The following is a 24197-nucleotide window of genomic DNA, read 5'->3' on the forward strand; positions in this document are numbered from 1 at the left end:
CGCAGGCAGAGGGGGTGAGATCCATATGGCAATTATCAGCTGCCTTCAGACTCAGACATCAGTGAAGCAGACGAACAGCTGGAGCCTATTCCCAGTGTGCGCATGTGCAGAGTTGCCAGATGAAGGGAACAGCTAAAAACAGGGGTTGACTTGGGAGTAAGGCCACAGGGGGACGATGAATGGCCCTTCCAAGGGGAAATAAGAAGAATGAAAGGTGAGTGGAGTTTGCAGGAGACAATTAGTTCGCTTAATTGGCTTGTGACTCTCCAAGACTCCTTGCCAAGATTTGCAGATATCGGGCCTGGCAGCTCTCCAAGCCAGATGAGGTCTGTGACTGTAAATCCTCCCTTGAAAGACTTTGCTGGATGTGAATGACCGAATTCAGAGTCAATTAATAAAAGGGTTTTTTGTCAGGACAAGGAGTTTGCTTCATGCTCTTGGGAAGCCTCAGTCAGAACAGTACCGGGGTTTGGAGACCCCGCCTCTCAAGGCAACTCACAAGACACACTGTGCGACCATGATACAGTGGAGGAAATTTTTTTATTACCTGGAAACGTATTACTGCAAAATCCAACATTGGCTGCACAACTTTTGGATGCCAGAGCATACAGTTTTACTACTTGGGAACACAGGAGTGTCTCAGACGTTTTTTTGCTGTTATCTGTATAAACACAAACAGTCTCAACACTCTGATACCAGGACACGACAGCAATCATTGAGAATCAAATTACATCCAAGGATTTCTCTGCACTTACAGTTAACCCCACAGTGTAGTAATCTATCTATGCATGAGATTAATATATATTTATATACCTGTGTGTGTGTAGAGGAGAGAGAGCATGTAAAATTGAAAACTCTTGTTCCATTATGTATGAACATGTCAAGTCTATATAAATAAAACATCCAATGGAGAGAGAGAAGGGGGGAAGCTACCATGTTCTAGTTTATATTATACATAAGGACTCTAATGGCAAAAATGGATGGAAAACAGCAAAGGAGCTTTCCCCGCTCCAAGCCTTGTGGGAAAAGGCTTGTGGCAGGACCCCCCGTTGCTTTTCATATCGAAGTACACAGAAGACAGACAAGTCACATACATTGCGCAAAATTTACAAGAGATCAACTACCAAACTGATGACAACTGTACACATTGTGGAGACCATATTTTTTTTTTCAAATTCTGGAACTTTTTAAGTTTGTTTTGTTTTTTTCCATCGTGCTCTGCAGCCGTTACCCTTTTGTGGAAAGGATGAGGCCAACGATGAGGCCGTACAGCCCCAAGACTTCGCGAAGATCAAGATCAGGATCATGCCCACAAATAACCTGGCTGCTGCGCCGTCCCCCGGACGCCTGCGTCACCCACGATGCCAATGGCAAAACCAGCGGCCAAACCGCTGAGGCCTACGCTCAGTCCAGCGCCAGCTGAAGAAGCTGGAAGGAAAAGAAAGGAAAGCAAAGGAAAGGGAAGAGGTCCTGGAAGGGGAGGGAAGGACAAGTTGAAGGCCATGCTGGACACGCTTCAATCAGGGAAGACTGGTTGTTTTCTGGAGAGGAGGAAGACTCTTGACAGAATAATGAATCAGTGGAACAGCTTGCCTACAGAAGTTGGGAATGCTCCATCGCTGGAGGTCTTCAAGAAGAGCTTGGAAAGCCATTTGTCTGAAATGGTATAGGGTTTCCTGCAGGGGGTCAGACTAGAAGATCTCCAAGGTCCTTTCCAACTCATTCTATTCTATTCCTATTCCTATTTCTACTCTACACTCTACCTCTACCCTACTCCTCCAGCGCAGGATAACAGGTTATCCAACATGTTCTTAAAAACCTCCAGTGTTGGAGCATTCACAACTTCTGGAGGCAAGTCACTGATGAATTGTTCTGCCAGGAAATTTCTCCTTGGTTCTAGGTTGCTTCCCTCCTTGATTAATTTCCACCCATTGCTTCTTGTCCTGACCTCAGGTGCTTTGGAGAATAGTTTGACTCCCTCTTCTTTGTGGCAACCCTTGAGATATTGGAAGACTGCTAGCATGTCTCCCCTAGTCCTTCTTTTCATTAAACTAGACATATTCACTTCCAGCCTAAAAACCTGCAGTGTGGGCTCATGTTTACTCTCCTGTGACAATAAAGTGCTGGTAATTAAGAGCATCTCACATCTACATTAACAGTGCTCAGCAGAGCCCAGGTACTAAATGTATGCTGATACAGTGTTCCCAATTATGAAGAATGACATGCCAGGAAGAGGATTGACAGAATCTTCAAAACCCCTTAAAGAGCAAAGAACAAACAAATCATGTTTCGGAGATGGCCACAGCAGGCCACATCTCATAAATGTTAAGGACTCTCTGCTGACTTATGTCGTATTTAGCAATAGCAACAGCATTTAAGACTTACATACCGCTTCACAGCCTCTAAGCAGTCTACAGTCTTTGGAACACCTCGAGCAATTTCAGCAATTTCTCACTGTCAAAAAGTTCCTCCTCATTTCCATGTTGAATCTCTCCTTGATCAGTTTCCATCCATTATTTCTTATCTGGCCTTCAGGTGCCTTGGAAATAGCTTGATCTCCTCCTCTCTGTGGCAGCCCCTCAAATATTGGAAGACTGCTATCCTGTCTCCTCTGGTCTTTCTCTTCCCTAGACTAGCCAGTCCCAGTTCCTGTAGCTGTAGCAGTAGTACTTAGACTTATATACTGCTTTACAGTGCTTTCCATCCTCTTTAAGTGGTTTACAGAGCGGGCCTTCAGTAAAATGTTGTGGCAGGCAGGAAGGAAAAATTAGAAGGAAGGGAAAAGGGAAGGAGGGAGGGAGAGAGGGAAGAAAGAAAGGAAGTAAGTGCCCTTAAATTTATACCACTTCACAGTGCTTTATAGACAACTCTAAGCGGTTTACAAAGTCAGCCTCTTTCCCCCAACAATCTGGGTCCTCGTTTTACTCACCTTGGAAGGATGGAAGGCTGAGTCAACCTCGAGCCTGGTGAGATTCGATCTGCCAAATTGCAGGCAGCTGGCAGGTAGCAGAAGTAGCCTGCAGTACTGCACCCCAACCACTACGCCACCATGGCTTACTTGGTAGTTCCTCGGCAAACTCATTGCCAATGCATTGCTACTTTGGATTTGCTTCTGGTACAACAGATGCAACTGTACCTGAACCAATGGACACAAATGGGGAGCTCCTGCAGTGTGTAGCAATGGCTTGTCAAAGAAGCCAACGCCAGGCTTACAAAGAAAGTCATGAACTAACTTAACATGATGGTTTTGCATCTAAGGGAGGTGGGTGGTTGAAAAATGTGAAATGAATAAACATTGGGTGGGCTTCTGATGGACTCTTCCTGAGGCAGCAGGAATGACGGTGACATATGGAGCTGTGGTGGCACAGTGGTTAGAATGCAGTATTGCAGGCTAACTCTGCCACCTGCCAGCAGTTCGATTTTCACCGGCTCAAGATTGATTCAGCCTTCCGAGGTCGGTAAAATGAGAACCCAGATTGCTGGGATCAATAAGCTGACTCTGTAAACTGCTTAGAGAGCAAAGTACTGTAAAGTACTGTGAAGCAGTATGTAAGTCTAAGTGCCACTGATATCTCATATTCAACAAGTTTTATACCATTGGCCAAGTCTCATTTTTGTAATGAATAAAATGTTTTGTTCCTTCAAGTTCTTGGCAAGCTATTCTTAGCTTTCCTCTAATGATGCTATCCGGTTTTGCACCCATGTTCTTTTTTCTTCTTCTCAACTTTTCTAATTAATCTTCGTTTTCTAAGACTGGAAGGTAGAGTAAGCAATAGAGTTACTCCTGAACGGACAGACATGAGTGGGTTCCCCTTGTCAACTACAGCCTCTCATGAAAATTTAAAGCCGATTGTGTTTCAGCCCATTTTAAGCACACCTGGAAACTTCTGGGCATGTCTAAGGTCGCAGGAGGAGGATTAGCTTACCAACATGTTTCAATTAAACACTTCTGAATAATTAAAAGCATTGCACTGGATATCAGTTATTTTGTTTTAAAGGAGTTTGCTTCATGAATGAAAGAAGCGAGGAAAGACACCAGAATAAGACTCAAGTCAAAAGTCAGTTCTGGAAATAAATTCAGATTTTGATACCCCAACTGCGAGTTTTTTAGTGGGATGTACCCTTTGTTTGTCATCTTGCCCAATTTTAGGAACACAATGCCCAATGCCATACTGGTAGTCCTCGACTTATAACCCCAACTGGGAGTAGAGAATTTGAGTTGCTAAAGCAAGGTGGTTAAGAGAGTTGCGCCTGATTTTACCACTTTTGCTAGGATTAAGCAAATCATTGCAGTCGTTAAACGAATCTGCTTCCCCCCACCCCCACTGATCCATTCTGATCGAAACCTGCCTGAGAAGGTCACAAATGGGGATCACGTGACCCCGGGACATTGCAACCATCGTAAATATATGCTGGTTGCCAAGCACCCAAGGTTGATCACATGCCTGCGGGAGGATGCAGCCAATCAGAGGTCCCTCCTTTTTTTTGTGGCTTGGGAACAGTTGCTAAATGAATCAAGTTGAGGATTACCTGAAGATATGGCACTGGGAATCTATCCACAAGATTCCAGATGTGGATTACCTCCTGGGAAAATCCCCATTATGGGGCACAATGGTTGGAGCAATGCCAAGTTGCCCTTTAGTATGGCCCGGAGATGCATAGGTTTTTCTATCATAGAATTTGGTTTCTTCCCTAGAATTGAGCCACTTACAGCAAGATACCACCTGGGGGGGTAGGATTCCAAAGGTAGGTTTAATCAAGGCAGGTATGCCTAGTGCACTATAAAAAGGATGCAGGCTTCCCCCCCCCCCCCCTGGATGGTTGGCTCATAATGGCCTTTTGAACAACTCCACTGCAAGTGGTTGGCAGGGCTAGGACAATTAGAAGTTTAATTTACACTGATTTAAAAAAAAACACCTCTAGAGAGATACAACTGAAATCATAGATCTTTTATCAAACAGCGGAGCACCGACAACGATTCTAAGCTCTGTCTATTTCTGATCCAGTAAAAAAAATATTTATGGATATCAAGTTCCTAAATAAATAATGATAATAGAAATAGTAAATACTGTAAATAATTAAATAAATTTGCGTACTGCAGAGTTTCTCAACCTTGGCAACTATTAAGCCACGTGGACTTCAATTCCCAGAATTCCCCAGCTGGCAAAAGCAAAACTAGCTGGGGGAATTCTGGGAGTCGGAAGTTTACATGACTTAAAACCTTGCCAGGGTGTGTGAAATGCCTGGTGTACAGCATTCATTTCCCCTAAGAGCTGCTCCTCTGCTGGCAAAACAAAAATCAAAGGCCTGAGGAATGTTGATTCTGCACCCTGTTCCTTTCCAGTGTGGAACTTCCGGTCAGCGTTTCCCTTCTCGGGGAGCAGAGAACGGAGCACAAGTTGGACACTTCCCAATGAGAGTCAGATCTTTGAGCCCGCGAGGGACCTCTGCAGCCCCGCCTTTGCCCAGAAAACTTACTTGAATAGCGACATGTCATACGACACAGAGCTGGAAATCAGGACCGCCACTACCAAGCCATAGATTGCTATGATACCCGCCATGACCACAGGGATGATGGACTTCATGATCAGCTCTGGCCTCATGACCGACATGGCAGCAATGCCCGTGCCGCTTTTCGCTGTGCCGTAGGCGGCACCCAAGGCTGCAAGAGAGAAAAGGCACAGGTGAGTCTTACCAAAGGCCCAACACATCACGTAACTAAACCTCTAATCCCTAAGGCAGGGGTTAGCAACCTGTGGCTCTGGAATCACATGTGGCTCTTTCATCCCTCTGCTGCGGCTCCACTGATAGGATTTAGGACAGGCACAGGAAAAAGGATGCAGCATTAGGAGACGACTACGGTGGGGGACACCGGACATCCGGAAAAAGGATGCCATGCTAGGAGAAGAATCTATGGTGGAGGAACTGGACTTCCAGTCAGCTCCAGAATTGAACAGGAGGCTTCTGGTGGGAAGTGTGACTCTTTGAGTGCTTATGGTTGCCGACCCCTGCACTAAGGCATCTGCTCAGGCAAGAGCCTTTCTAAGTGTCCCTTTTAAAACCATGCCAGGTCATTTATACATACACATCTATGGTTGAAATTTTCATTCATTCATTCATTCGTTTTTATGATCACCCCTCTCAATCCATGACAGCTAGAAGTTCATCATTCTTCTAGGTAACAAGCTTAGTTCAGTACGGATGCAACTTTTGTTCCTTTTGTTTTACAAAGGTCAAGTTTGACCTGAGCAGGGCGGAGAGGACTTTGTCACACAGGGAGGCGAAGCTGGGATATATTTTTTTTCTTGATCCTGGGGAATGTTAGGAATTTCCTTGATATTAAATATATACTTTACACAACACTTAGACCCCAATTTTGCCATTTCCAAAAGCAAGAAACATATTGCTATACTTTTTAGAAATCCTGGTCGAGGTTGCAAAAACGATCCTCCCTTTGCTTCATTCACTGAGAAGCAGCATAATTTTGAAATGTTATTAGATCAAACTTTCCCTTTCCTTTTCAATACCCACAAAACAAGAAAAAAGAGGAAAGCAATGTTACATGGGAAAGGTGCAATCTGTTTACATAACCAACTCAAACCGCTGAGCTTGTTTTCTCCACCTTCAATGAGTCAAAGTCTACCCAAGCACAAGCCAAGTTGGACTTCTTGTATGTCCCAACCTCACCCATGACATTTAGAAAGAGCACCTAGACTTATATACTCAGTAAGAATTGGAATTGCTGGCAGTGGGTAGTTAGCCTGCAATATGTCAGGCTTGCATTTATATTTCCTTTTAGAATTTTGGCTGCCACACTTTCTCTAATTTCATTATGCTGTTTCATTAGTATAGTTGATAGGAGGGGGAATAGACAGGAGTAGGATTGTGGAATGTATTGTTTTCATTCTTTTCTAGAAGCCAAGGTCATCCTTTGTCTCTGCACTTTACACCTGACTGGAAGCAGCTGGGTGGAGATGCTAGTGTGGAAGAAGAAGATTGGACCATGTGATGGATTGTGGGTGTGGGGACAAGATCATGAACTTTCAACTGGGTGGAATTCTGATGTCATTTCCAGAATTGGGATTAACACAGAGTGCTAAGATGTCTGCTTTATTAAATTGGAACTTTAAGGATCACTCTGATTTAATTCTACATGATACTTGGAACGCTGACACAATACTGCGTTCTAACCATTTGTGCCACTGTTAGGAAATAATCTAACGGTTGGGTTGGCAATATATAAATCATGTAACAATGCTATAACTGTTTCTTTAAATCATACTGTAAAATGTGATTGGTTGCTGTTTTCCTCAATCGGCCATAAGAGGGAGCCAGAATGACTGTTAGCTCTCTGTTTTGTTAGATGCTGGGCTGATCTGATCTGAGTGTTTTGGAAGCTGGCTGTTAGAAAGTGCCGTGAGCTATTGTAGGTTTTGCAACTGCTAGCAAACTTGAGTACCAGACTGTTTGTATGATTATGGACTATGTTATTTGGATTATCCCTTAACTGAAAGACATTGATGATTGACTGTCTTATCCGTGTATGACTTGGACTGTTTGATGGACTCTGATACCTCTGTTTCCATGAAAGTTAAAGCCTATTTAAACTGCAGTGTCTCTGTATGCTGATTTGTGTGTTCTCCAACACAACTCTCACAACGCTTCTCTGAACGCACTCGCTCTCCCAACTTACCTAACAGCCACCATAGCTCATTTAAAGAAAAAAAAAGTGTGATCTCACACCACCCTTCGCTGTGGCTCTCAAAATGCCAGTTTCGGTTTTGGAGGCTGGAATTGGGCGATTACAAACAAGAAAGACAGAAGCAGTCTTCCTGCTGTTAGCAGGAAGCTTGGTTAGCAATGATCAAAGATTAACAAGGATCCCGGCATTTCCTCAAAATTTGAGAGCAGATGTTATTATGACAAATATTTGCTCATGGGAGAAAAAGAACTCACAGCAGATACTTAGCAAGGCACTTTTGAGTTTTGCCAGGAGAGATGCTGGGTACCACTTTGTCTCCTCCATCCTTTCCTTGCAGTTGAATTCTTTATTAAAGACAATAATAGAAATGAGCTGAGTCCCTTGCCGAGAGCAGCTATGGGCTACCCTGCACCACAAGGGCATTTTGCTTGTTAAGCATCCCAGGACTACAATGTGCAAAACCCTAGGATCATAGTACTGTACAATGGCCACCCTCCTAAATTAAAGGCAAAGGTTCCCCACGCACATATGTGCCAGTCATTCCTGACTCTAGCTCATCTCCGTTTCAAAGCTGAAGAGCCAGAGGTGTCTGAAGACGTCTGCGTGGTCATGTGGCCGGCATCACTCAACGCCCGAAGGTGCACGGGGCGCTGTTACCTTCCCACCAAAGGTGGTTCCTATTTTCCTACTTGCATTTTTACGTTTTCGAACTGCTAGGTTGGCAGAAGCTGGGACAAGCCACAGGAGCATTCCGTTATGCGGCGCTAGGGATTCGAACCGCTGAACTGCCGACCTTTCTGATTGACAAGCTCAGCATCTTAGTCACTGATTTAGGAGTGACTTAGCCTTTGACCTTCCTAAATTAGGCATAAGTTATTGTTCTCCATTCTTTTGGGAGGGGGGAAACAAAGGAGGAGGGGGGCAAAGGGTCCTGCCTGAGTTCCTTGACCCTTGTTCATTCTCTTAGTACCCTAACTATACTGCAGATTCTCCGCAGGTGAGGCTGTGTGCTATAAACTGGATTGAAAGCAGGGACATAAAAAAAATTGCTAAAGGCAACATGATTCTATTCATGCTTCTTTTCTAGAAATTTATCGCAGAATGCTGCCTGTTATCTTCTGCTCTGCTGCGTAAACAGTCCCAGAACAGACCAAAGTCCTCACAGCTGAAAGTTCTCTGTAGCAAAGTTATGAGACCGTTAGCTTGTCTGTTGTTCAGCTATTTAATATCTCTAGTCCTTGACTTAGCCACGAGTATGTTTACACCTTCCAGCTTCCTAGGACAGGGCTACTACCCTTTGTAAAATTGAAGCCCCATCAGAAAAGGCAAACTTTCAAGCAAAACTGCATTTAACGCAACTGTTCTGGAAAAAAACATAATCAGAAATGACTGTGTGGGCGGGTTTTTTTGTTTTTGAGAATCTGTGTTTGCAGATTGGCTCACTGTTCAAGGTGATGTTTCATTTCTGCTTTCACATGCTAAAAAAGCATTTAAGTAGAAAGATGTGCCAATATCAAATGATGCTTCGCCTCTCTTGTTTTCCAGATACGTCCATGCTACAATGCCCCAAACCAATCTGACGGCTTCAATTCTTGAAGCTGCGGTGCCAACATGGGCAGAGGCTGTGCACACATACTTGCTAGGCACAGTTCTAAAGACAGGATTGATTGTTCAACCTTTCGTTTTCAAAGCCTGGTGAGTTCCGGATCCCGGCGCATGTGCACCCACCGCCCTGTGACGTTCCAGCTCAGAGGAGGTTGCACAGGCGCCGTACGCTGCCCGTGTGCGCGCAAATGACCCAGTTAGCTCAAATAGAGGTAAGGAACGCGGCGGGTGGGAGGGCCCTCCAAAGCACCGTTCTGGTACTATGGTGCTGCTCCCAGCTGCCACCTGTAAGCCTGTACCGGGGCATACCGCCTGGAACCCACCACTGTTGCAGGCCACCTTAAGCCCTATCACCCGATACTAGAGGACTTGCAACAAGCTAGTTAGGTGTTCATACCTGTTTGCCCAGCAAAACCAGGTGACCCACACTTGCTAAACCAGTTCTTTCTTGGCTATGTAGCTGCTCGGATAAATCATATGTAATTGCTACAGGCAGGTCCATGTCTACAAGAGATACTGGACAGTTGAGACGGTCTCGTTACTATAAGCATCACAGGGAGCTCAACCCATTTTTTTTATTCCGAACGGAAAGCAAGAACTACATTTCCAGCTTAATTGCATCTGTATTTGTTTTCATAGAAGGCCAAGTATGGACAAATAATTTTGATCGTTCCTTTTGAGAAACTATCATGGGGGTATCCATCTGTTGATGCCTTGTCTAGATAAATGCCAAGTGAATAGTTATGGATCAAGGGATTAAAATTGATCACTTTAATCCAATGGAGACTTCCAAGAAAATCTCCTGTATCCATATTCACAAGCACAGTAGAATAATTTAAAGGGCGGCAGGGATTAGTTTTCATTTCCTATGAATGACTCTTGGGGACACATAACATCCTCAAGTATTCCTCCAAATAAGAATGGCACTGGAAGTTGGCACTGCCAGTTTACATTCCCTTCTTTTTCTATAGGCTTTGCAGGAAAAACATTGAGGTAATTGAGATCTAACCTCACTGGTATTCATTAGACCCAGCTTATAAGAGATAAAATATGTCTTAACCCTAACCCAAACAGGTAGCTACTTGCATCTAATTCAAAAATTTAAAACTGTCTCTAGATATCAACTAGTAAAAAGAACAAGTGAAGTCCAAGGCATTTGATATATGCATATGAGCATTTAAGTCGCAATGAAGCTTGCAAATTCTTGCATAACTGTAGTGAAAAGTTTAACAGTTTCTCTTCACATAACCTGATTTTAGATCTTATCACAGTTTGACAACATTCTTAAAAACTATTTTTCCCCTTGATGCAATGTATTTGGTGAAACAATCAATTTTTCCTTTAGCCAATCGGATTTGGTGGATTACACTGGGAGCAACACAAAAAGTGATTGATTTTTTTTAAAAAGGTACCTGAGGTCCAGAGACCCACTTTTAAGGCCTCCTCAAAAGTTTTAGGGTACCTGATAAGATTTTGCTTTTTGTGAATAAAATGTATTCCATATCAAATTCACATTGCTGTTATGGCCAAGCCCTCTTTAAGCACGAGGAACTTATCCTCCAGCCCACCAACTAGTAACATTTAAAATCTCAGTGTTATTGAAAGTCATTCAACTGTCAAGATAGAAAAGGAGTAGTTTATATGCATTTCTTAAATGATAGGACAACTGTTTGTTGAGCACCCTCAATAAAGGCCAATTGCAGCAACTAGTCAAAGTTATGTCAAAGACTCTAGCTGCACTTCAAGCATTCACTTGACAAATATAGGAAACTTAAGAGCACAACTTAATTTCCACTTCCCAATTTCAGATGCAAAGCAGCACTGGTTAAGCTGCCTAAAAAGCACCTCAGCTTTGCGGGCTGCTAAATAATATATACAAAAAATACATAGGGAAGGGGGGGGGGAGAATTCCTGTTGATGAATTGATAGAGGGAAAAATTAGTTTTGGAGGTTGATTGACTCATAACCTACGACACTTTTGAATCATTCCAGAAAATTCTTTTTGCCAAGCTCTGACCACAATTTCACACAAAAGGGCAAGGTTCTCAAATCTTCGCGTCAAGTCACTAGTGATATTCCAGCAGAGGTCAAGTTTGTGCTACTGGTGAGCTTTCACAGGCTACCTGAAGAAATGAGTATCTCCTGGTTGAGGAGGAGCGAAACAGCGCCTTCAACAAGACTTAACATTAGAGAGAGACAGTATCAAAGGCAGGGTGGATAAAAATCTAAGATTTTTTTAAAATAAATTTTTTTTAAAGATTCATTCATTATTTAGTTTATTCAGCATGAAATGGAGCTTAGTTAGATAGCATGAGGCTGTCTATTCTGCAATATTGGGATTGTTGGTGGGTCAGAGGGGGAGCCGCTGCAGGACAGAGATGACAGATGCTTTTTAAACATTGTGATTTCAATCTAAGTTGATTTAAATCAAGCCTTTTTAATAGTGATTTAAATCAACTTAATTTAAATCAAATTCACCCTGATCAAAGAATTTACTTTCATAAGAAACCTCGTCATGACTGAGCCTGTTCTTGTTCAATGGCAACAAGGTGGCATGCAAAAAGGAATTGTGTTCCCAGTGGTCACATCACTGAGAGTCAGAAATCCACAGGTAGTTTGAAGAACGGATACCTTAAGCACACACCTGATTCTTCCATCCCACAGGAAAGAAAAGCACCTGTCCCATCACTAGCTGCATTTATTCATTCTGTTTAAATTCTAATCAGTCGTATTCTTTTTTAAAGAGGGACGTTACAAATGTATCTATTTTATACACTTTTTTTTCTTTGAAACTGGTGATTCAGTAACAATACACTTTTCCCACCAAAGGTGGTTCCTATTTTTCTACTTCATTTCTTACGTGCTTTCGAACTGCTAGGCTAGCAGAAGCTGGACAAATAAGAGGTCACTCCGTTACGCAGCGCTAGGGATTCGAACCGCCGACCTCTCTGATTGACAAGCTCAGCTTATTAGCCACTGCGTCCCTATGTTACTTTACAGCATAGCACTTATAATTGCGGATTAGATGAACTGTGGTCTACATACTATTCTTCCAGCTACAGCAGAATTTCAAATGTTCTTCTTTAAATTGGTGTGAAGAGGAATTGAAAGAAGGGGAAATAAACTGTTCAAAAACTGCTGGTTAAGCTGTAGGTTTTTCTTTTTACTATGGTGTGCAAGAAAAATAGAAAAACTCTGACAGGAAATATAAAGCAGGAAAAACAAGGACAAAACACCTTGTCGTAATGAAGGTTTTAAAAGGACCTTTCAGCAGTTGAGTCTTTGCACAAATTGTGACTTTTTTAAAAAAAAAGAATACCATACTATGCTATGTCTTTTTGGAAAATACCGGTTTTGTTAGAATGACTGACAAGCATGAAAGATGTAGAGAAGACTTTCAGCCAGAGTATGGTGACTCTGCTCTGAGTATTGGAAATTAAGACAACACAGCTTATTTCAGAAATGAATCAAGAGGTTCATCCTTTTCCGTGATCCAGGGGTTTAGTCAGCATGTTTCTTGGTCAGAACTGAGGATATTTCCATCAGGGTTGAGGGACACTCACTGGAAAAATATAGACAGCGGAACTGAAGTGCCACCTCTATTGCAAGTCAGTGGCCAAAAAATAAATTGGTTATCTAGTTTTATAATTCTCAAGATTCAAATATAAGCAAGCTTATTCTTTGGTCAAAGTTCACACAGAGGGATAGACCTAATCCCACAACTGTGTTTATGGGCCCATATTATCCATCTTTAGCTTAAGCACATTCACGTAGGGTTGTCCAATAAGCATGCTACTATAGCAATAGCACTTAGACTTATACCCTGCTTCATAGTCCTTTTACAGCCCTCTCTAAGCGGTTTACCGAGTCAGCCTCTTTGCCCCCAAAACCTGGATCATTTTACCCACCTTAGGATGAGTCAACCTTGAGCCAGTGAGATTTGAACTGCCAAATTGCAGCTAGCAGTCAGCTGAAGTAGCCTGCAGTACTGCACTCTAACCACTGCGCCACCTCAGCTCATTATATCATACTATGATAGGCAGAGTATTAAGAAACAATACCATTAGATTACCACTTGCTCTTTATTAATGTTTTTCGATCCCTTATATAGCATCTTTTTTAACCAAGTACCATCCTAATATTAAAAAATGCCTCCAGGACTAATAAATCTGAGATAGTAAAAAGTTAAATTCAGTAAATAAATACTTGCAAGAGGTCAAGAGGTCAAAAGATTCCGTGGACTCCTTAATATGTTAATATGTTTTCAACATATTAACACAACACTCCCTCTGAACTCCGTGGGAATGCTCAAACAGAAAAGCGGTGACTATTTATAGACAGTGATCGGTTTCATATAGCGTGTTAAGCCATGCTTGTTTAAACATGTTTCATGAGCATTATTCCTAAATATCAGTCTGAAAGGAAATCATTATTGAATCTCCTCCCCCTTATCGAGCCTCCTCCCTTCATAGGAGTGGGCATCTGAGAAAAGGCAATTCAAACTACAGAGGCCATTTATCTCCTCAAATACAGAATCCCTGCACTTTATGATTGTACTCCACACCCAGATGATCCACAATGCTAACTAGAATTGCAGGCTATTGGGGGAGGGGACTTAACACCCAACCCATATTTCCAGGAATAGGGTTTTTTTTTGGCTTCTTGTAGGACTATATTAAATATTAATTCTTTTTCATCACATATACAATTTAAAATAGGGATGCGGTAGCTCAGTGGATAAGGTGCTGAGATTGTTGATCAGAAAGGTCGGCAGTTCAGAGGTTGGTAACAGAGTGAGCCCGTTACTTGTCCAGCTTCTGCCAGCCTAGCAGTTCAAAAACACGTAAGAAATGTAAGTAGAAAAACAGGACCACCTTTGATGGGAAGGAAACAGCATTCCGTGCGCCTTCGGCATTTAGTCATGCCGGCCACATGACCACGGAGACGTCTTCGGACAGTGCTGGCTCTGAAATAGAGATGAGCACTGTCCCCTAGAGTCAGGAATGACTAGCACATATGTGTGAGGAGAACCTTTACCTTATACAATTTAAAACTATTTAGAATTATTTTTGGGATTGCAAGATTGCTGCTTAAAAATATGTCTTAGTTCTAAAAGCAAAGGACATCCATATTGTTGTTCTCAGCAGCTATTTTTCAAAAAAAATATATGGTACTTTGAACCACACGATTATCATGTCAGAATAGAGGAATTTATTTGACTAGATATTATTTACTAGAATAGGTTCTACTAGGTTTTAGTGAACTTCTCAGCCACCAGATTCCCAAAGAACAATTTAGCAGGAATAAGCTGCATATTATCCAGCTGATTTCAGCAACCATCTCCCCATAGCTACCTGTTTCTAAGAGATTCTTCTGAAGAAATGTCGACAGTTAAATCAGGCAGTTCTGCAACTCAGGCTGGGGAATTCTGGGAGTTGAAGTCCACAGGGCTTAAACTCGCCAAGGTTGAGAAACACTGCCTTAAGGTATAATTCTTTTAAACAAGGTTTGTGGATTGAACCACAGCTGGCTGAATTCATGCATTTTTTAAAGTAATATTTCCCTGGCTAGATACATGCCTTGAATCTCCATGAAGGAGACCACATGATGGCCTCCATGAAGGAGACACATGATGACCACATGATGCAGTATATAGATCTAGTCAATCAACTGATGACATAATAATCCAAAACGGAAAATAGTACCTTTGCATTGACAGTTTCACGTACGGAAAGGGCACTAATAAATCACAAAACTCTCCAGACGGGGCGGTCTTGGATGAGCCCAGTTCTAAAGCAGAAAAACAAGCCACCATACTAACTGACATATGATTCCAGGGCATATGAATTATCCCAGGCACATGTTCTTGCCAAACTGCCTTTCGGTACAGAAAGTCACTTTAATCGCAACTGCTAAAACCGATGACACAATCACTATTTTGTGATAGAGATGACAATTCTGATACCTGACCTAAAATAAGCAAATTGCAATTAAAGGACCAATTTCAAAAGCACTCTTGTTCACATGAGATGGACCCACCAAATCTTGGCTCCCAATTCCCCCCACTTTGCCAATGTTGTATTCTACATACTTTTACTGTCATAAATCATGTTTTATCAACGAAAATGCTTGGTTTCACACAACAAAGGTGAAACCAAATGCCATCTTTGGCTTAGCGGAGGGGTGTTCAAACTTGCTGACTTTTAAGATTTGTAGCCTTCCAAAGTCTTAAAGTTGCCAAGTTTGGAGACCCCCACATTACTCAGCAAGATATGTTAACTCAATCGTCATGCCATTTTCAAGAACCATAAGTAGCGGAACATGATGGGGATTTATGGCCATTTTATTCCTTGGAAAATTTGTCACCATTTCCTCCTGCGATGAGAAACATTTCAGTTAGCCATGTTGCAAGGAAAAATATTTAAATCACTCCGTGGCATTTGACCATCCTTGCTATAAATTTAATCCGGGGGGGGGGGGGGAGAAATATCCCAATATCCCTTGAGGCCGGAGATCAATCTCGACTGTTGATGGCCTGAAGGTCATCAGGGAAGCAGTGAGCCCTCACAGGATGAGCCAGCGGTGACTAGAATGGTTTCTACAAGATGTTTACTATCATCAGAAATTAGTGTGTATAGGACCAAGATGAGGCTGTTTATACAACATGACTTCTGCATCCAGCCTGCTTGCACAGAACAAGGCTTGGATCTGCTAGCAGCAAACTAGGCTTCAATGACTCATTAAAACCTATAATAGACCACCGCCTTGTCTCTTCCTTATGGCCCTCCAAGGTAGAACTCATTGCTATCCCTGCCTACCTTATATTCACATCTCAAGATTCTCCTATCGGGATGCCTGCCACAACCGGATTAACTTGGGTGAAGTGATTAGCAAGATGAGCATCCGGTACTTGGAAGTACTAAGAGTTGCTCAGCACAACTCAGTAGATACAACAGACAGTCCTCGACTTAACAGTTCGTTTAGCGACTGTTCAAATTTACACTGGAAAAAAGTGACTTATGACCTTTTTCACGCTTTACGACCGTTGCAGCATCCTCATGGTCAAAATTTGGACGCTTGGCAACTGGCTCATATTTATGCCAGCTGCAGTGTCCAGGGGCATGTGATGACCTTTTGCGACCTTCTAACAAGCGGATTCAATGGGGAAGAGCCAGATTCACTTAACAACTGTGCTACTAACTTAATTGCAGTGATTCGCTTAAGATCCGTGACAGGAAAGGTTGTTTTTAAAAAAGGCAAAATTCACTCAACAACTAACCTGCTTAACAGAAATTTTGGCTCAATTGTGGCCGTAAGTCAACGACTAGCTTATGCTCCATTGTGCATTGTATCATATGCATACAATTTATCTCCTTAGAGCCCCACCTTCCTCTACAGTAAAAAATAATAATTAAAAAGTATTTAGCATTTCTGCACTGGGGATTTTCTGAGGGTGGAGGGGCAGCACCAGAGCCGAGTAGTGGACAGATGTTCTAAGTCTTTAGAAATGGCATCAGTATGAATAGCTTGTCCCCTTGGGGCAGGGCCAATGGTTTCAGTTCAAGGATGCAAGCTGCTGTTATCAACTCATTACTGATAATCCATAAACTGCAAAGTCAACCTGATGTTTTACTGCTTTGCAAATTATTTCCGTTAACTATTAAGTCCCATGAAAAAGGAAAAAAAGCTTAAAGAAGCTGCATGGCATTAATAGCATAAAGCTTGCTCTTTTTGGTCCTTGGCTCTTTTTTTTTAGTTGCTACAAGGAAATCAATTAAGCTGGTAAAAACAGCAGCGGCAGACAAAAGACAGCATGGTTTGAATGGGGGCAGCTCCAGTTCTCATTTCCATCCAGTCACAATGAACACTGGGAGGCCTTAAGGCTATCCACTCTCACAACTAATTCATCCTCAAAACACCCCTACAGAGGAAAGAGAAATTAAAAAAAAAGATATTCAAGAATGATTCGAATGCACGTTAAGCTTTGCAGGGAAACATTATCCCAAGAAGTCATCAATTGAATTTTATCTAAAATGTAACCCCTCAAAAAGGAAAGGGACAAGATAGGCACAATTTGTATAATACCTTAGGAATCAAAATGAAAGTTCAATTAAATCTCATGGGCAAATATTTCAGAAGACTGCCATGTTTGTAAATATAATTATTTGTTTTAAGGGAGCGGTTTGAATTGTGTATTAACAATACTGACAGACTGGCATAATGTGGTTTGAGCTTTGCATGGTACTGTAAATCAACCCAGCCAATTCTAGTTTAATAAAGCCAAACTGGCTTTAAACTGGCTTAGCAGGATAGGTGAAAACAGCCACCGAGGAGGTTTCTTTATCTGAAGCAATAATTTAATGTCCACCAATCCCAGTGTTATAACAAAGCACACAATTGTCATGTTATCCCAACCCATCTGGAGGATGACAAGACCAGAAAGGCGTATTTGTTGCAGGTTGTGTGCCATCAGTTGCAACATTCCCATCATCCTAAAAAGATACAGTTCAAAGATGTGGCTTCATGTTCTAATTCTGGATGAGCCCCAGTTCTGTACAGTGAAGTGAGCACGAAAGATAGAACTGAGGCTGCAACACTAAGGCCACTAGTTTCATTTTATCAGTCATCTGGGACTCTTTTTATTTTTTAAAGCAGCCACAAAAATCCAGACTGAATTTCACAGTATTCTTCCAATATCTGAAAGCTTCAGTCACAGACAATTCTTAGGGAGTAGAATAGCTCTGGTGGCCTACTTTGGCTTATCTCAGTCCTGAGAAGCCAGCAGTCAGCAGATAAGCTCACAATAAACGGAGATACTGGTAGGAAAAACCCCTCTTTTGCAGCTCCTCCTTAATTTAGAAACCAGTTTTCTCGGCCCCATTGAAATCTGCCAGCCTTCCTATCCGGGTCACGGGTACATTGCAAGCTTAGCTGAATAACGTGAATGTGGGGAAAGCAGCAGAGGCTTCTAAACATTGCTTTCTCTCTCCCCCCCCCAGTCACATGGGCGGTCAGGGTTCCTTCATCAGCTGGTGTTATGACATCACTCCCATCCCCCCCCTTTTCCATCTCCTTTTCCCCAAAGAAGCCCTTTTCTTCCATCCCCCTCATCAAATTCCCGGAGGACCCTTCTCCAATACCTCTTCCCTCCACCACCACCCCTAACTCCAGAAGGCAGGAAGGTTGGCATGTAAAAAGAAGCAAGCAGGCAGGCAGGGCTGGTCTGGCTCCAGCCAGACGGGGTCCCACCCTTCACCTGGGCAGGAACATCTCTGCAGCCACTTGAGGCCACTCAGCTGCTTAAATCTTTTTTTTTTGGGGGGGGAGGAGAAGAGAGAAGCTGGAGCAAAAGACAAGATCTCTTCCTCTTTCTTTTTTTTAGACTGAAGAAAAAAAAAGCAGGCAGATGTCACACAGCGGCACTGGGCGAAAAGCTTCTTTAAAAAGAGATCAAACATTAAAGGGCATGATACCCTCCAAGCCACCCAAATTCCTCTGGGGTGGGGGGGTGCAGGGGAGACAGGACCTGCCTGTCCTTTTCTTCCCCGCAGGGGTCTGCAGGAAGGGGGGGGGGCTTCCAAAGCCAGGGTGGGAGAGGAATCTACTGGATCCTTCCAAGCAGGGTGGGGCTTCCCAAGCAGCAGCAGCAGAGAGAAAAAGACGACATTGCCAAAAAGCCACCTTGCCCTTCCCAATGCACCACAGCCACCAGGCGGGGGTGGCATTTCGACAATGCCTTCTGTTTTTTTTGGGAGGGGGGAAGAGAAAGGGATTCTCTTTAAAAAAAAAAATCAAAGCAGCCTGGGGGGGAGAGGCACCGGACTCCATCTCCCATCCTCCCCAGCCTGGCAGGCTACCACCACCCACCCCAAAAAAGGCTTCGATTAAGCTCACAACCCAGCCTATTTCCCCCTCCCCATTTTTTTTAAAAAGAGCGATATCTCTTGCGCCCCCACCCGCGACCCCATGCCCTCTTTTGGAGACCCTCCCCAATTCAGAGCTGGAAGCGCTCCCCACCATATAAACCCTTTTGGAGACCCCTCCCCAATTCAGAGATGGAAGCGCTCCCCCCATATAAACCCTTTTGAAGACCCTCCCCAATTCAAAGAGCTGGAAGCGCCCCCAACACTCAGAGAGCCCTTTGGAGACCCCTCCCCAATTCAGAGCTGGAAGCGCTCCCCCCCATATAAACCCTTTTGGACACCCTCCCCAATTCAAAGAGCTGGAAGAGGCCCCTCATCACGCATAGAGAGCCCTTTGGAGACCCCTTCCCAATTCAGGGCTGGAAGCGCCCCCCCACCCATATAAACCCTTTTGGAGACCCTCCCAATTCAAAGAGCTGGAGGCGCCCCTCCATACCACCCACCCGACCCTAGCGGGGTCGTACGAGGGCAAGGCATGGAGATGAAGATGGACAGGAGGAGGGCGACGACCCCCATGGCAACAGCCCCCCCAAACCGGCTTTCCCCCCTCCCTTCCCCCCCGGGGTGCCTCACCGCTGAAGATCATGGCGGCCGAGGCGCCCATGACGGCGAAGAAGGGGGAGTACTCGGGTCCGGCCGGAGCAGCGACCATGGCGGAGCCGGGTGAGGGGGGCGAGGAAGAGGACGGTGGTTGCTGTTGCTGCTGCTGCTGCTGCTGAGCGGCGGGGTCGGGCTGACGCTTCTACTCCGGCTCTTCCGGCCCTCGCTGCGCCGCCGGGGGAAGGAGGCAAGATGGCGGGGCGGCGTCAGCGGCCTTGGGCGGCGGTGTCGACACAACGGCGTTCCTGCGCGGACGGTTCTCCGCTGCGCCCGCCGCTGCCTCTAAATACCCAGGCGCCGCAGAACAAAATGGCGGCGGGGGCCCTGCGTCACGTGGCTCGCCGCTGGCTCCGCCCCCTCCTCCTCCTCCTCCTCATACGGCTTTTCCTTCTCTTCCGCTTCTCGGCTGGCTTTCTTTCTCCCCCCACCCCCACAACGTGGGATGTACCAAAATGAGACGATGGGGGGGACGACCGAAAGAAGACATCTTTGGAAAACGGGGACAGCCGCTCTTGAAAGCTCAGGTGGCGGTTTCTCTACACTTATCTATCATGTAAAGGAAGATTGGGATGTCGCCGCGCCAGCGATGAAGTGGCGGGCGGAGTGTCGGAGGGAGCGCTCCTTGGCTTTCTCGGCTCCCCTTCGCTGCGAAGTGGTTTGGTTTCGCCCCCGCTGTCAAGGCTCATCGGATCTAGGGCTTGGACGCATTTCCCCCACCTCCCCTGATGAGCGTGATTCAGCGCTGATTAGCATAAGGGGCGGGGCCGGCGAGAGAAGGGCGGTCCTCTTTTTTTCCCTGTTCCTCTTTTCTGGGTTTTTTTTTTTTGGCAAAGCTTGGCTGGATAATCCGGATAGAATCAATCAGGATTTGATCGGCGATAAATCAAGATTAGCATGTTACATGATCCATTTCTCTTGGAGCAACTGCAGGGGGAAGGTTCTGCAAGCAGGATTCCTGGCATCCTGTTATACCTTCCAGATGTTATGTGGGCTTGTGCCCTCCAGCCTGAACATCTGGATTAGGGAAAGACTGGATTAAAAAAATAACCCATTTGCAGTATCAAAAGCACAGGGTGGGCTTCGCTTCATTAGATTTCCAAATGAACAGTGCAACAAAGTGTGTTGTGGCGCACCAGTAGAGCTGGCAGCAGATTCGGACAGTGAGGAGGTTGGGGAGGAACATGGGCTAGTCCTGGAGTCTGGGGAAGGCTCTGATGAGGGCTCTGTGTCAGAGGCAGAGAGGGGACCAGGGCCATATGCCAGTTATCACCTGCCTTCAGAGTCAGACATCAGTGAGGCAGAAGAACAGTTGGAGCCTGTTCCCAGTGTGTGCATGCACAGAGTTGCCAGATGAAGGGAACAGCTAAGGAACAAGGGTCGACTTGGGAGTAAGGCCACAGATGGACGATGAATGGCCCCTCCCAGAGGAAATAAAAGAGGGGTGAAAGGGGAGTGGAGTTTGCAGGAGACCATTAGTTTGCTTAATTGGTTTGTGACTCTCCGAGACTCCTTGCCAAAATTTGTAGATAACGGCCTGGCAGCTCTCCAAGCCAGATAAGGTCTGTGACCGTAAAGCCTCCCTCAAAAGACTTTGCTGGATGTGAATGAGCAGAATTCACAGTCAATTAATAAAAGCGGTTTTTGTCGGGACAAGGAGTCTGCTTCAGGCTCTTGGGAAGCCTAGGTCAAGAACAAAATGTGAAGCCCTTAAATACTTCCAGACAGGTTGCAATTCTACAGAAAACATCTTTAAATAAATAAGAGTGTGTCAAAGAAGGTCCTTGATTTCCAACTGTTTATTGGTGGTTTGAATTTATTGTGGCCTTGGAAAAGTGACTCCACCCCACGATCATGTGTGGCAATTTGGCTTTGTGCAACCCAGTTGCATTTATGAAGGTTGGAATGTCTTGCAGAGGCTAATCACAGTTTGCAATTTTCCCAGCTGACAAGCAAAGTTCATTGGGGGAGTTGGATTTGCTCTGTCTTTCTTTCTCTCTCTCTCTCTATCTATCTATCTATCTATCTATCTATCTATCTAATCTATCTATCTCCTATCTACTTATCTATCTATCTATCTATCATCTATCTATCTATCTATCTATCTATCTATCTATCTATCTCATCTATCTATCTATCTATCTATCATCATTGGTTATGTGTTTGTGCATGTTCCAGCATAACTCTGGAATGTCTCAAGCAATTTCAACCACACTTGGTACACAGATGTCTTATTCTCTGGAGACAAATACTGGTGGGGGTAAGACACCCAATACTCCTCATGTGTGTGTGTTCTGTTAAGATGCAGCCTGTTGTGCCTTCAAATGGCTTCTATTGTATTGCCGTAAAATGGCTTCTACTGTACAGTGCAGTGGAGTTGCCATGGTAATGGCTCCACAGTACTTCACAAGGAGGCTCCCTGTGGTAAGGGTGAAAATCCAACATTAGACATTATGTTTTATCTGGACATTTCCCCCCTATAAATAAATACCCCAGACAACGCCAGGTTATCAGCTAGCACTGTGATAAAAACGGTTCTGGGGATTGAAGTCCATGTGCATTAAAAAGCATATTGGCCAGGGAGTTCTAGGACCTGAAGTCCATAAATGTTAAAGCAACCTGGCTAGGGAAATCTGGGAATTGCAGTCCATGCTCTTTACAGGGATGGGCAATTAATTTTCTCCAGGGGTGACATCAAAAACTGGGACTGTTGTGGAAGACTGAACCAATAGCACAGTGAAGGTATGTAGGCATAAACATATGCACATATGTAAGCTTTTTTTTTTAAGTTACTTTCCAAATGAAAGCAATCTTTTCATGCTGGACAGGGACAGCCAAAGGATCAGATGTGGCCTGGCTGGGGAATTCTGGGAACGGAAGTCCACACATGTTAAAAGCCTACTGGCTGGGGAATGCTGGGAGTTGAAGTCCAGACCTCTTAAAGTTGCCAAGGGTGAGAAACACTAAAACCGCAGTGTTGCGTTGATATTTGCATCGCGTGAATTAATATACCCCTTTCTGGCTGATTCTCTTGCAGTTCACTTTTAGTTCTTGGCATCTCAGTGTTCAAATTCCCCAGTTCCGTGGATTGGCTTTACGATAAAAACCGGAAGAGATGCTTTCGCTACTTTATTTGGCTCGCCTTTTGCATCTCCCTTTCCCATTTTGCATCCGCCAGAGATTTTTCCCTGGCTGTGGTACGGCGAGAACTCCCGTCTATTCTTAATCCATCACTGGAAGCAAGCAAGCTGCTTTTAATATTCAAGCGGATGGCATGTGACAATTCTGTAATGCAGTGGTTCCCAAACTTGGCAACTTTAAGACTTGTGGACTTCAACTCCCAGAATTCTCCAGCCAGCAGAGTAGAGCTGGCTGGAGAATTCTGGGAGTTGAAGTCCACAAGTCTTAAAGTTGCCAAGTTTGGGAACCACTGCTGTAACGTAATGGATGGATCATTCAGACACAATGCATGAGAGACAGACTGTGCCAAATGCGGGCAGGGGGAAAATCCTCTTTTGGATTGTTTAATTGGTTTTCCCCGTAGGAAAAGAAGAAATGGATGTGCGGAGACAAGATTTTGTGCAAATTGTTTTTTTTTTTAAGAGCCGAGTCCTGGATTTCTGCAAGACAGAAAGTTACCGGTAGATCTCAAAATTCAAAGATCTGATCCTTTTCCATTACTCCAGTTAGTGTAAGATTGGTATTTCAGTCAAAGATTGACATATGTAGAAACAGAAGTTATAAAAGGCTAGATATGTTATTGTTTTAAAGAACAATGCTGATGCGAGGAGCTTGGAAAGCAACCCTTTCAAACCATTTGCCCCTGCTTCCTTTAAGGTAAATGTTCCCCTCGGACATATCAGCTAGTCGTTCCCAACTCTAGGAGGCGCTGCAGTGCTCATCTCTGTTTCAAAGCTGAAGTGCCAGCGCTGGCTCTGTGGTCATGTGGCTGGCATGATTAAACACCCAAGGCACACAGAACGCTGTTACCTTCCCACCAAAGGTGGTTCCTATTTTCTACTTGCATTTTTACATGCTTTCAAAACTGCTAGGTTGGCCAAGTAACGGGAGCTCACTCTATTACGCGGCGCTAGGGATTCGAACTGCCGAACCTTCTGATCGACAAGCTCAGTGTCTCAGCCACTGAGCCACCGCTTCCTTTACATGTGCTATATATAAGTTTTAACATGGACATACGTTACTCTATTGTGATGTGGATTGTCCCCATTAGATAGACGAAGCTTTTCAATCTTACCAATTTAAAGAGGCATGGATTTCAACCCCCAGAATTTCCAAGCCTACCAGCTAGGGAATTCTAGAAATTGAAGTCCAATCACCTTAAAGGGGCCGAGTTTGAGAAACACTGCTGT

General features: G+C 44.1%; 1 protein-coding gene across 1 annotated transcript; it reads right to left on the reverse strand.

The window, feature by feature from the left end:
* Positions 1-521: 521 nt before the first annotated feature.
* On the reverse strand, positions 522-20147 carry ATP6V0C (ATPase H+ transporting V0 subunit c). Its single transcript, XM_032230431.1, is given in 6 exon segments — positions 522-1286; positions 1289-1321; positions 1324-1428; positions 1841-1845; positions 5479-5662; positions 19804-20147. Coding segments are annotated over 6 exon segments (465 nt in total). The 5' UTR covers positions 19883-20147; the 3' UTR covers positions 522-1227.
* Between the last annotated feature and the right edge of the window lie 4050 nt (positions 20148-24197).

This window comes from Thamnophis elegans, chromosome 14, assembly GCF_009769535.1.
Source record: "Thamnophis elegans isolate rThaEle1 chromosome 14, rThaEle1.pri, whole genome shotgun sequence".
Classification (NCBI taxonomy): Eukaryota; Metazoa; Chordata; class Lepidosauria; order Squamata; family Colubridae; genus Thamnophis; species Thamnophis elegans.